Source organism: Bubalus bubalis, chromosome 20 (assembly GCF_019923935.1).
Source record: "Bubalus bubalis isolate 160015118507 breed Murrah chromosome 20, NDDB_SH_1, whole genome shotgun sequence".
NCBI classification, from domain to species: domain Eukaryota; kingdom Metazoa; phylum Chordata; class Mammalia; order Artiodactyla; family Bovidae; genus Bubalus; species Bubalus bubalis.
Genome location: NC_059176.1, coordinates 66,252,036 through 66,265,259, shown reverse-complemented (window position 1 = coordinate 66,265,259; position 13,224 = coordinate 66,252,036). Strand labels below are relative to the sequence as shown.

Sequence of the window (13,224 nt, the reverse complement as noted above, 5' to 3'; positions counted from 1 at the left end):
AATGCTGCTCTTCATACATTCAGTTACTCTCAACCTCTTTCAAATATGCACTGCTGCTGCTGCTGCTGCTAAGTTGCTTCAGTCGTGTCCGACTCTGTGCGGCCCCATGGACGGCAGCCCACCAGGCTCCCCTGTCCCTGGGCTTCTTCAGGCAAGAACACTGGAGTGGGTTGCCATTTCCTTCTCCAATGCATGAAAGTGAAAAGTGAAAGTGAAGTCGTTCAGTCATGTCTGACTCTTAGCAACCCCATGGACTGCAGCCTACCAGGCTCCTCTGTCCATGGGATTTTCCAGGCAAGAGTGCTGGAGTGGGGTGCCATTGCCTTCTCCGTCAAATATGCACACTGCTTTGGAAAGGCAAAACATGGTATACAACAATGGTGAGAAATTGTGCTGGGCAGGCGTGAATTTGTGTCAGCTCCTGCAATCACTCCAACACCACAGAAGGCTTCTTGTTCTACACCTTTGGAACCACTATTCTAGACCATAGGAATGGCACTGCTTACTGGGATTTGGATGTCTTTTCTGCGACAAGTTCACAGGAATTCATATGTGTAAAGCTATGGTTAATTTCATGCACTTGTGCACAGTTGTGTGCACACTCAGTTGTGTCCAAATCTTTGTAACCCCAAGCCCACCAGGCTTCTCTGTCCATGGATTTTCCAGATAAGAATACTTGAGTGGGTTGTCATTTCCTTCTCAGGGGATCTTCCTGACCCTAGGATGGAACTAGTGTGTCTTGAGTCTTCTGCATTGGCAAGCAGACTCTTTACCACTGCGCAACCTGGGAAGCCCTCTATGTGCTTGACACCCAAATAAGGGAACCTCTCCAATAAAACAAACAGCAGATACAGTTTTACCACAAGGGTCATGTGTTACACAAATGTATTTAACAAGTATTCACCAAGCGTATTCTACATAACAGGCACTGCCCCTGGTGACTAGTCTAGTCTTTCAAGCTGATATACAGACATCTCTCAGATGGATTTTTAGAGTCCTCATGATTGGGAAAAAAAATTCAATGGTATTACAGTGAATTATTCAAATTGTTGTCTCTCTTAAAACAATTTTTGGTTTGCACAGATTCACAGATTCACACACACAAACAACTTGTAATGATGGGTGACCCAGAAAACTTGTTCCTTCTACTCATTAAAGTTAACAGTTGTAAAGTCTAATTCGAAAAAATTAAATTTTAAAAGAAGAGTGATGTGATATTGAACTAAGTAGCTAACACTTTCAGAGAAGGAAATGGCACCCTACTCCAGTACTCTTGCCTGGAAAATCCCATGGACGGAGAAGCCTGGTGGGCTGCCGTCCATGGGGCCGCACAGAGTCGGACACGACTGAAGCAACTTAGCAGCAGCAGCAGCAACAGCAGCAGCTAACACTTTATACATATGTATCAAACACAATCAGAGTCATGTACCTTTAAAACAGTAGATTTTGCTATCCATTAAAGTCAACTCAAAATAAATGTACTTCATGTCATGAATCATAGCATGACTTAGTAAATATTTTAGATAAAAGGAATTCTTTCATTGTAGAACTTAAGTAAAATATGATGATGTAATCAATAGAATCCATACCCTCTCTCAGACTGATTGGAAAAGCACAAATTAGAACTTTTAAAGAGCTGTGACATTCTCATATCTTAATTGTACTCCTATTCATCTGAAATGTTAGTTCCATGCATGCTAAGGTTTTTGTTAATTATATCAATGCTTCTGCAGAAAAATGCAAAAAGGGATACATGAGTTAACACTTACAAATGGCTTCTATTTCTTAATATAGTCTCCTGGTAACCACGGAATAAGAGAATTCTACATCTCCCACCACAGAGATCCGAGGCAAGCTCTCCATCATGAGCCCTCTTGAATTGACAGGACTGAACAAATTGCCAAGAGATGAAACCTATTTCAGTCCTAGTCTTCCAAATTTTGCTGCTAGAAGAGTCTTCTTAATGGCTGGCATAAATGGCCCAGAAGTAAACTGTGCTGAAAAGCTAGCAAACAAATAAAAACCACCGCAGCTACACTGCACTGAACAGCCATCAGAAAGGGAATGCAGAGCTTAATGAACCTCTGTATTAGGAAGAACCACCAAAACTTGCCTATCATATAGGAAAGCTCAAGTCGCGTATACTTCCAATTAGACACAAAACTGAGTGTAACAAAGGCACCAGTGACTGGTGTTTGAAATACCCCCATTAACCCTTACACAGGCGGTACATCACAGGGCCACCACAATCTCTTCCCTCCTCTCCACACTGAGATCAGTGTGAAAGCTCTCCAGTGAGGGGCTAAACGCTGTAAAATACGTGACTGCTGAAGGTGCTATGCCTGCATGCTAAGCCTCTTCAATCGTGTCCGACTCTGTGTCTTCAGTTGAGACCCAGGGACTGCAGCCCACCAGGCTCCTCTGTCCAAGGGATTCTCCAGGCAAGAACACTGGAGTGGGTTGCCATGCTGTCCTGCAGGGGCTCCTCCTGACCCAGGGAGCCAACCCACACCTCTTACATCTCCTGCATTGGCAGGCGGGCTCTTTACCACTAGCACTACCACTATACTGTATACAATTATACAAATTCTGATTAAATTAAGTCCCCTAAAATAAAAACTACATATATCACATTTAGCCTGTAAAAGGTTCTTTTTGGTCACGAGCCCAAATTCTGGGTTATAAAAATATTTCATTGGAAAGCCACCTACCTATTTATTCATGTACTTTTATATCTATTCTTTCATTCATTCTTCACTCATAGATTTTCCTTTCAATCAATTTCTAATAGACACTAGTATCTATTTATATAGCAACTGTTAGATTTTGGTTTTGCACTATGAAAGGGTGTTCTTAGACACACAGATCTGCCTCATGAGATTTACAGTCTCAAGGGGGGAGGAAAAAAGGGGAAGAAAGCCTCTAAACAAACAAGCACACCAGAATCATACTCACTTGATAGCAATCACTGGATAGTAATCATCACTTGCTAGTGATAAAAGGAAAGACTAGGAGAGCACGGAGAAGTAAACTGGAAGATCCACTTTAGATGGCAATGAAGGTCATGGGAAAAGGTTAAATCTTATAAGGCCCTAAGAAAGCATTTTTTAATTGCTCTGTAGCACAACAAGGTAGAAAGAAACAGGATCATGTCCCAGCTTTGTATCAATAGTACCTCAGTGCTGTTCCTAAGGCTATTTTCTCACCTGAACAATGGAGATGAGAGTAACATCTACCATAAGATATACTTCACTAAGCCGATCATCAGGTTTGATGGTCAAATATGCAAAATATCTGAAACATTTCATCAACTGCAAAATGACATAAAGCTGTTGTTAGCTGTCATCTCCCTAAGTTATACCTCAATATGCATCACAAGAAAATTTTAAAGATTCCCAATGGTCAATAGGCTTGATGTATTTAAACCAAATGTTCAGTAGGCTTCAAGCACGATGAGAGTATATATGATATGACACTTCAGGAGATAGTGGAGGACAGAGAACCTGGCATGCTGTAGTCCATGAGATCAAAGAGTCAGTCACGACTCAGCAACTGAACAACAAGAGTGTTATGACACAGAACCCACAGGAGAAAGAAAGATTCTGCTACCAATGGAAGGAAAGAAGAGCTCTTACAAGATGACAGATTTACAAAATCAGATGTTGAATTCATACTGCTTTATTGGCAAAAATAATAAAGTTTTTAATATACAAATAAACAGATTTGTGCCATTAATTCAAACCAAGTACTTACTTCTATGTGCAACACAACAGAGGATCTACTGAGCCTGGCAAAGGCTTCAGAAGAGGCTGCTCACGACAAGGCAATGTGCAGAAGATTCATTTTCTGAGATGTAGCAACAGAAGCTTTACAGCCTCCCTGAGGGGAAAGACAAAAAGCACCCCCTTTGCCTCCCATATCAATTCTTTCTAATGTTAAACAGAAACCTCCTTTCATAAAGAGCTTATTATATAAGCGCTATTCTCATCCATCTCTTAAGTTCATTATATGCTTCCTTGTCAGTGCCCCAGCATTGATGTTTAATCATAACTTAGGCACGAAACATACTTCCAGGGAGAAGTAATGTCCTCAGTAAACAGTCTTACCTCCTAAATGCAGCAACCTGGAACCAAACGCCAACATGCTCACTGGACCTTACCCCTGGAGTGCCTTTCATGTAAGTGGTTTTTCAAACCCAATTGGGTCAGAGAAACACTTCTTCCTTTCTGCTGAGTCATCCCTCAGCTTAAGAGGTAACAAGAGCATTAGCACATTTCCAACATTTAAAATGCTAGTAACAATTCATATGCTAACTCTGAACTAAGCCAGAGCCTTTCTGAAGAAATCTGAAAAGGACAGTTTTCTAATACTTGTGTGTTTGGCTGTGATTGTGTGGGTATCTTTACCTCAATTTTCTATGTAGAGCTAAGACCTTTGTGCTATCACCCAGGCATTTTTATGCCACGGGCATCTGAGAAGCCAGAGACTGCATTACTGAGTATTAAGGCACTTGCCTAAGGCTAGATGTTCCCATAAATCTAGAAACAACCTGAAACTCCCAATCCCATTAGGCTCTTTGCAGCACAACAGCTGGACTCCTGGGACTCAGCTTCCCTGCCTGAGGACCTGGCCAGGTGTTGGACACTGGGTGCCTCAAGGGCAGAGCAACTCTAGACTCTGCTGCACAGGGAGGGGAGTTGATTAACATAAATTTGATCAAAACGGCCTAAAAGCTGAATTCTCCAGCTAATCCCAGCTCTCTCAAACCAAGGTGACCTTCTCCTTTGCCCACTCTTCTGAAAACAGGAAAAGACAAAAGTGAGAGCAAATGCTTCTGTGTTGTGCACAAAAGTCAACTGCACCCGTTTTACAGTGAGGCAGCATCGAAGCTGCTTGCTGGGATGTTCCAAAACCATGCTCTTACGTACCATACTCATTTTACACTGAGACATTTTTGAAAAGGAAAATGCAATCAATGAGGAAGGAATACACTACAACAAGCATAAGGGACAAATATACCTCTCATAATAACTAAACACAGCAGATTATATGTCACCTGAAAGGAAGTCACAACTAAAAAAAGGTAACAGTTTATTGTTTATATGCATGAAATCAGAAAAAACAATTCTGTAGTTACATTTTCATGAACTATATCGTCCGTGGGGTTGCAAAGAGTCAGACACGACTAATCAACTTTCACCTCAATTTTAATAGATGAATTAAGTGCAGAAAATAAAGTACAAGTTAAATCATAGAACATTAGCCTTTTTATTACTAGAGTTTGAATCTAGTTTTATGTAATATTTGTGGATCAGTAGCTAAGTCATGTCTGATTCTTTTGTGACTCCATGGACACACCAAGCTCCTCTATCCATGGGATTTCCCAGGCAAGAATACTGGAGTGGGTTGCCATTTCCTTCTCAGGGGGATCTTCCCAACCCAGGGATCGAACCCACGTCTCCTGCCTTAGCAGGCTGATTCTTAACCACTGAGCCACCAAGGAAGCCCAATATCCTCAATACTTTAATTAAGTAGAAATTGAGAATGTATAGTTTCTTTCTGAATTAATAAATCAAACAATGGCTTATTCTAGTAATTCAAATTCAAAAAGAACTCATTTGACTACTTTAAAATACTGTCCTTATTATCTGAATGATTTTTAAAGAGTTCCAGAACTACTTCACCCTCTTTCAGTAAAAAAAAACATTTTTTTAATTAAACTTTTCTAGTTTTATATTTTAATATTCCCTTACATTTCCTATATTTTCAATAATTGTGTCCACTTATCCCTCCACCTATTGATTCAACAGGTTTATTTCACACTTGGACCAGTGCTAAAATTTTAACACCAGAATTATAACACATGCACATAAAACTTTTCAGTAGACAGTATACTTTCATATGTACAATCTCACTTAAATAAATATGTAAACCAAATCTCAACAATTAGTTAACCATGCTTAGTTTTAAAAGATTATCTGAACATTCAAAACAAGAGCTAGGAGAACAAGGGAAGTTATGTAAAAGAAAACGGTTTTTTGTTTGACTGCTGTCAAATAAGCTAATTAAAAAAAGAAGTGGAAAATTAGGAGTTTGGGATTAACACACACACTACTATATTAAAATAGGTAAACAATAAGGATCTACTATATAGCACATGCAACTAAATTCAGTATCTTGTAATAACCTATAATGGAAAAGAATCTGAAAAAGAATATATATGTGTATATGTATATGTTTATCACTGAGTCACTTTGCTGTACACTAGAAACTAACAAGATTGCAAATTAACTATATGTCAATTTTAAATAAAGTACACAAAAAGAAAAATTAGAAGCTTAAGAAAAATGGAAATACAAAATATCTCCATTATCAGTGAAACATGTTATAGCAAAACAATGTTAAATACTAAAATCCATTTTGATTGTTAATATAAAACACCAAAACGCATAATGATATATACATGTATATGTATAATGTATCTATTTATTTAATTCTTTGAGGTTAGAGACATTCTTTGGAGGCATTACCTATATGACCATCAGTAGATAAAGACTGTTTTGCAACTGTTTAAAGAGAAAAGTAACTATTTGCTTCATGTTCACCCTCAAAGTGTCCACTAACAAGAGCACATCTGTCCCACCTTGAGATATACATGCTTTACATATCCTTATTTCAGACATTAATGGATCTTTATTTCACTAAATATGTTTTCAAAAGCATATCTATGAAAATTTCAAGGAAGCGTCCATGATCATTTACCCTGAATTTTCTTGCTAACTTTGCTCTTCTCACTCCATCTAAATTAACATCTTTGTCACAATATTCATCTTAAACCACAACTTAAATCATGTCAGTCATCTGCTTAATAATCTTTACAGGCTCCTTAATTCTTGAAAATTAATTAGCATCTGAAATCCTTGGCAAGGCAGAGAAGGGCCTAGATGAGCAGGGGTTTGTCCTACTTTTCCAATTTCATCTTTTGAGTCTCTCCTTCACAATTTCCTGTCCTGCTGATCTATCCATCCATAGCTTTGCCAATTTCTTCTCTAATCCAGAATATCCTCCTCTGTCTATGCCAGTCACAATTCTATTCCCTCTAGTCACCCACCCAACTTAAGTATCACTTCATAAGTTCTTTCAGAAGGCTTTCCCCGTCAGAAGTCCTCTCAGTCTCTCTCTCTCCCCTCCCTCTTTCTGCCTCCTTCCCTCTGCCTTTCCTTCCCTCTTTCTCTTAGGGCATGCCCCTTTCTTTTTTCATAACCTAACAACACTTAAGTTTTGGGTAACTAGTAAGGCAATTAAGGAAGCTCACAAATATAATGCATTGTTTTTAAGCAACGTGATTAAAAACATGGGTTTAATCTTATGCTCACATACTAAGTTTTTTCCCTATAAAATGTCACCTCCAAAATGATACTTAATTATTGCTATATATTTGAAGTTCCTTCAGTAAAAAATAGATCAAATATAGCAGCTATGACTATGAGCTATGATCCTGATCATGAGTTATAGGAAATCAGGTTTTTCTAGTGGATATTTTTACCAATCCACTTGTGGAAGATATTTCAGATGCCAGTTAGTCCATCTATCCAATGGCCTTCAATTTCCAATTTCATCAATTCCCAATTTTTCTTTACCATAAACTTATATAGAGAGAACCACAAAAATCAACATCATAAAAACGCAAAACAAAAGGCATACAAGTATGCTATGGTACATTATGCATAATTACTGGCTTTGGTATAGGCACTTGAAGATTATTCAATATAATGGCTTGTATCCTCAATTTGTCTTCCAATTACTGGGTTCAGAGAAAACTGGGACATTTCAGTTCATAGTGCATGAAGTTTTTAAAGGTGCTAAATATCAGCATGATGTCTAAACAACTGGATAGCTAAGTTTAAAAATTCATTCACAGGAAATGTGTAATGATTTGCAACAAGACATTCTCTATTCCCTGGCTGTTTTAACACTGTACAGAGTTCTTAAAAGTGTCACATCAGTATGTTTTCTTCATTATTTGACATCCAATATAATAATTTTTGACATAAAAATCCACTAAATAGTCTATTGACGTCTATACAAAACTTTCTTCTCTATAGAATATGAAGTTCCCAATTAAGGAAATCACAGATTACAGAGTATATCTTGAATATATTAACTTGTTTCCTTAAGGTCATAAGACATACTTTTGACAGAATAATTTTTCAAAAATTTGAAAAAGTAAAATAAATGTGATGTTTTTAGTGTAATATATATAAAGTCTCTGTTTCTTCCTCATGCTTTTATTATTAACAACTTATTTATTTATGTTTATTTATTGTTCATACTTGAATATAAATGTCCTTAGTGATATACATTGAAAGAAAAGTACTTTTTAAATCACACATCATAATTTTAAACCTTTAGGTTAAGAGTAAAAAATTAACAGTAGTTTCGTGTAGTCAAAGATTTCTTCCTACAAAATCCATACTAGTGTATGCCTTTAAATATATCTTGCTAAACATCTATTTAAAATTATGATTTTAGTTTATTGGTAACCATCCACATTTCTATGTTATTAGAATGCTTCTCAAAAAAACTGTCCATAAAACATCTGCTTGGAAAAAAAAACATCTGAAGCACTAGTTTTAAATAGAGACCCCCAAGATTGTACTTCACACCACTGAATCAGAATCACAGCCAGGTAGTAAGCATTCAAAACAAGTTCGCCCATGTGACTCTGATGTCCACCAGACTTGAGAAATCCATGGAGTCTACCTCATGGCTCATTATATTCTTGGTGCTATATTTTAGAAAGAAAAGTTGCTAAATGATTTCTTCCAAAAAAAAAACATTTTTTTTTCCAAATTCTCATCCTCACAATTTCTAAAGTGTCACTCAGAAAACGAAACCTGTTTTCAAAAACCCCTAGTATTCCAGTTCAATCAAAAAATGAAAGGGGTCGTTTTTCTCCTTATTCCATGTTGTCGTCAAGGTTCCTGAGGAAGCCTGTGACACCCACTTCACACCTCTGGACAGACAGGGACCTCCACTTTCCACAGGTCAGAACACAGAATTTCCTCGCATTAACACAGCCTTAAGTGACACTTGGTTCCCTAGCTTTCCACTCTCCCTGCAGAGACGGCCCGCCAGACCCTCCAGCACCGTCAGCACCTCCGACAGAGCCCGGCGGATTGGGTCCGGGTTCCGTGTCGCGAGCCCACCCTCGGAAAAGCCACTGGACTCTGAGGAAACGGACCCGAGACAGCGCAGGACACGCCGACCACCGCCCTCCGCGCTCTCCAGCGGCCAGGACCTGCTCCACAAGGAAGCAACCCTTGAGTCCCCCTCACCCAGAACACAAGCTCCCCCGCAACTGCGCTCTCCTCCCCCGCTCCCCGGCGCCTGTTGCTAAGGAGGCGAGACGACCCCGGGCGGCCTGGGCACCGGGGGGCCGACCGCTGGACCGGCCGGGAGCTCGCGGGCGGCGAGGGGGCCCGCTCCGGTGAGCCCGGACCCCTTACCACCGCAGGAAGGCGCGCCCTCCGCGCGGCTCCGAGCCGACGACCGCCCAGTGCGCACAGGCGCACGGATAAAGGCGCGCGGGCAGGCGGAGGCCGGCGCGGCGAGGACCGCTCCGGTCACCCGCCCGGTCAGCTCGGCCCGGCAGCGAAGGCCTCCAGCCTGGTCCCGAGCCCGCCGGCGGGCGCACGCGTCGGGGCAGGGGCTTGGGCCCAGGGAGGGCAGGCACTCACCATGTTGACTTCGGAAACCATGTCTATGCTGGCGATGTCGATGTTCATCCCCACGCAGACCGGGGGACCTGCGGAAAGTGCACGATACGGCTGTGAGCCAGGCTCGGGCACGGGCTGCGGCGGCCCCGGGGCCCGAGAGCCGCCGAGGAGGGGGCGCCGGCCGAGCCCTTCCCGCGCGGCCGCAGCTCGGCGGCAGCGGCCCCCGCCTCCCTCCTCCGCCTAGGCCCCCAGCGCGGGGGGTCGCGCAGCCCGCAGCGGCAGCGCACAGCCTACTTACCCCCGAAGTCCGGTCTCAGGCGAATGTCGTAGCCTTTCAGCAGCTTGTCCACCGTCTCCTTCACAAAGGACATGTTCCCAGGATCGTTCACGCTGCGGGAGGGGTGGAGGGGGGCAGAGAGAACCGGGTCAGGCGGCGGCTCGCCCGCCCGTGCCCGGCGCGCACACCCGCGCACCCTGCCAGCCGCCCGGCCCGCTTCCCGGCAAGCAAGCCACGACCCTACCTCTGCGCGCAGCACACCACCGCCACCAACACCGGGGCCGAGAAGATGCCGAAAAACCTTCCTCCCGCAAAGCCCCACATCCCTCCGCCGCGCCCCGGCACGGGGGAGGGGGCGCCCCGCCGCCGTCGCGACCCGCAGCCGGGGCTGCTCCTGCTGCCGCCGCCGCCGCCGCCGCCGCCGCCGCGCTGGCCCCGAGCGGAGGAGGGCGCAGGGGGAGGGCCGGGGAGGCGCGCGCGCGGGGAGGAGCGCGGGCGCGGGCGCGCGGCGAGGGCCGGGGCGGGGCGCGAGGGCCGCCGCGCAGCGCGCCCGGCCGGGCCCCGGCTCCCGCGCCTGCGGGGCCCCGGCGCCCCGCGTCCCCGCCGCCTCTCTGGCTGCGGAGCGTGACCCGGGGCTCTGCCGGCACGGCGCGCGGGCTGCAGCCGCGACCGCGCGGCGCCGGGCAGCGCCAGGGGTGGGCCGCGCCGCCAGCTCCGCTGGGCCTCCAGCCTCCCGCGAAGGAGGGGACGGTCGGCGACGGCGACGCGGGCAGCAACAGCGAAGGAGACGCTCTCCACTCCTCCCGAGACGTCCCCCCTCAGCCTGCTCCCTGGCCTGGCCCTTTGACCGCGACCCCCGTCCGGCGGCGGTGCAGGCCGAGCCCGCGGCGGCTGCGGAACTCCTCTGCCCGCAGACCTGCGCTGCAGCGCGGGAGGCAGGACGCCGGGCCCGAGGGAAGCCCCTGCCTCACCTGCGGGGCTCCGAGCCTCGCGTCCCCAGGGTCCAGGAGAGCCAGATGGGCAGCAGGATGGCCGGGAGCCCAGAGCACATGGCGCGGCGCCTCTGACCCGACACGGGTGGGATCCGCTCTCCCCCGCAGTCACTGAACATCTAACGGCGATACGGGGATCCCCGCCTCCGCCCCCACCCACGGGCTTTCCCGCCTGACCCATCCAGCCGCTTGCAAGGCGGCCGGATTAATTATTTATGCAATATAAAGCCATTTTCTTAAACTGGTTCCTTCAACTATTTCTCTCACTCTCACCGCCTGAACATTCCATGTGAGCACTCCCTACCTACTCACATAAATACACTTAAATGAGTGTTAAAGAGAAGCCCAAATAAGCAGGCTTGCTTTATTATCAGAAGCTGGAGTCCGCATTAGACATGGAGACCCTGGACTATCATTCCGAGGAATGAAAAAATAAGATGCCTTCTCTGGTGCAGCCCGGAGCTGTCCGTGGTTCTTAATATCAGACTAGTAACCTCGTGTTCTCCATGACCGGACCAAACCCTCTGGTTCTCATTTTAGAAGACCTCCAGCACCTTGGCCAAGAAACAGACAGATAAACACCACGGTCCACCCTGCCCTGTGTATCACCACTGTGTTCCTGAGTGATGTTTGCTCCCCCAGGGTCATAGGTTGTACATTTTTCTTTAAGAACTGTGTGCTTCAGACTTCTAATATTGAGGAAGATGATTACACATTCCTACTTGTGGAATACTTTGTGCAGCAAAACCTGCAAATCAAGTCCATTCGTTGTTTGATAGACTTCCTCGGGCCATTCCAAGACATAATGCTGCTTTTCTGTATTTTTTTTTTTCTACAAAGCTTATGATTTTCTTTTCTATTGTCAAGACATTATATAGGTAAATATCTAAATCTAGACCTTGGATCTCAAGTTGGCATGTTTCTGGAATTAATTTTAAATATATTGCCTTTTATAAAAATCAGCAATTTCCTGAAAGGTTGGTATTAAGATAGGTTAAGAGATAAAGTTGGGCTTTTCTGGTGGCTTAGATGGTATAAGAATCCACCTGCAATATAGGATACCTGGGTTCCATCCCTGAGTTAGGAAGATCCCCTGGAGAAGGAACTGGCTACCCACTCCAGTATTCTAAGCTGGTGAATTCCATGGACAGAGGAGCCTGGTGGGCTACAAAGAGTTGGACACAACTGAGCAACTAACATACACAAGAGATAAACTTAGCCTCCTAATTATTTTCTGAAAAAAAATCTAGTTTTCCAAATAGATACAAAATACTTTGTATTCTGTGTCCTGTTCATGTACAATGGAATGATCAGGAATATTAATTAGATCTGTATCTGTATCCCTCCATATTCATGTTTCAGTCTGTTTTTGCTGTTTACATGTACCTCTTTTAGAGGAATGCCCCATTGGGGATTACAGCTATAGAAAATAAACAGTGAGAATAGGGTGCTTAAGAAAAGCCAACAACATAGCAAGAGTGATCCCCCTTTCTATTAATATTATTTGACATGTTCTAAAGCTTGAAAACCACATTGCAAGTGTTATTATCATCCAACCACGTACCACCTCAGATCTTGGCTTCAACCAGTCTCTGAGCCTCTTGACCATATTTATCATCCTAGCTGCTGCTTCACCGTGCAGTACTACAGGATCCGCGATCAGCTTTACATGGGAACATGTTCACACCCCTCACCACCTGTCCACATTGCTTTTCTCTTACCTTGCACCTTCAGGCTTCTCAACAAAGAGGTCCAAGTGTAACAGGACCTACTCAGTACTTGCAAATGTGCAATCTGAAATGGCGGCAGAGTTAACCATCCATGTGGTGGACCTTAGATGAATGGAAGATGGGAACCAGGGGAATAAATGATTCACCCTCTATTTCTCCCTATGAAATGTCCTGAGATAACATAGTAACTCCTTTCTTTCCCTCTCCTTGCAGGCCTGGATCTCCTTTACCTTCACTCCTTTTTTCAGCAGTATTACCCACCCTAGAAAAGCAATAGCACTTCATTTTGCCTTAGGATATATTTTCTTGTGAGCACGGGTACTTCATAAACCCACTGGTAAACTATTAAAATTGTCACCTAAAATGCAGTCTTTTTCCAGTATAGTACTGGCATAAAAACAGAAATATATACCAGTGGTACAGGATAGAAAGTCTAGAGATAAACCTACTTACACACTTATGGTCACTTAATCCATGACAAAGGAAGCAAAAATATACAATGGAGA

General features: G+C 44.1%; 1 protein-coding gene across 2 annotated transcripts in view; it reads right to left on the bottom strand.

Moving 5' to 3' along the window:
* The window catches only part of GABRB3 (gamma-aminobutyric acid type A receptor subunit beta3), a 280,666-nt gene extending 269,022 nt beyond the window's left edge, over window positions 1-11,644 (bottom strand). The window contains exons 1-3 of one of the 2 annotated variants that reach the window (XM_025271652.3): window positions 10,968-11,644; window positions 10,018-10,109; window positions 9,741-9,808 (exon numbers count right to left, since the gene is read on the bottom strand). In XM_025271652.3, coding sequence (XP_025127437.2) covers window positions 9,741-9,808; window positions 10,018-10,109; window positions 10,968-11,107 — 300 coding nt within the window. In that variant the 5' untranslated portion in view covers window positions 11,108-11,644. Of the gene's footprint in view, window positions 1-9,740; window positions 9,809-10,017; window positions 10,110-10,240; window positions 10,416-10,967 lie in introns of those variants that run through there. The other variant, XM_025271654.3, reaches the window with a different exon arrangement.
* Window positions 11,645-13,224: the final 1,580 nt, after the last annotated feature.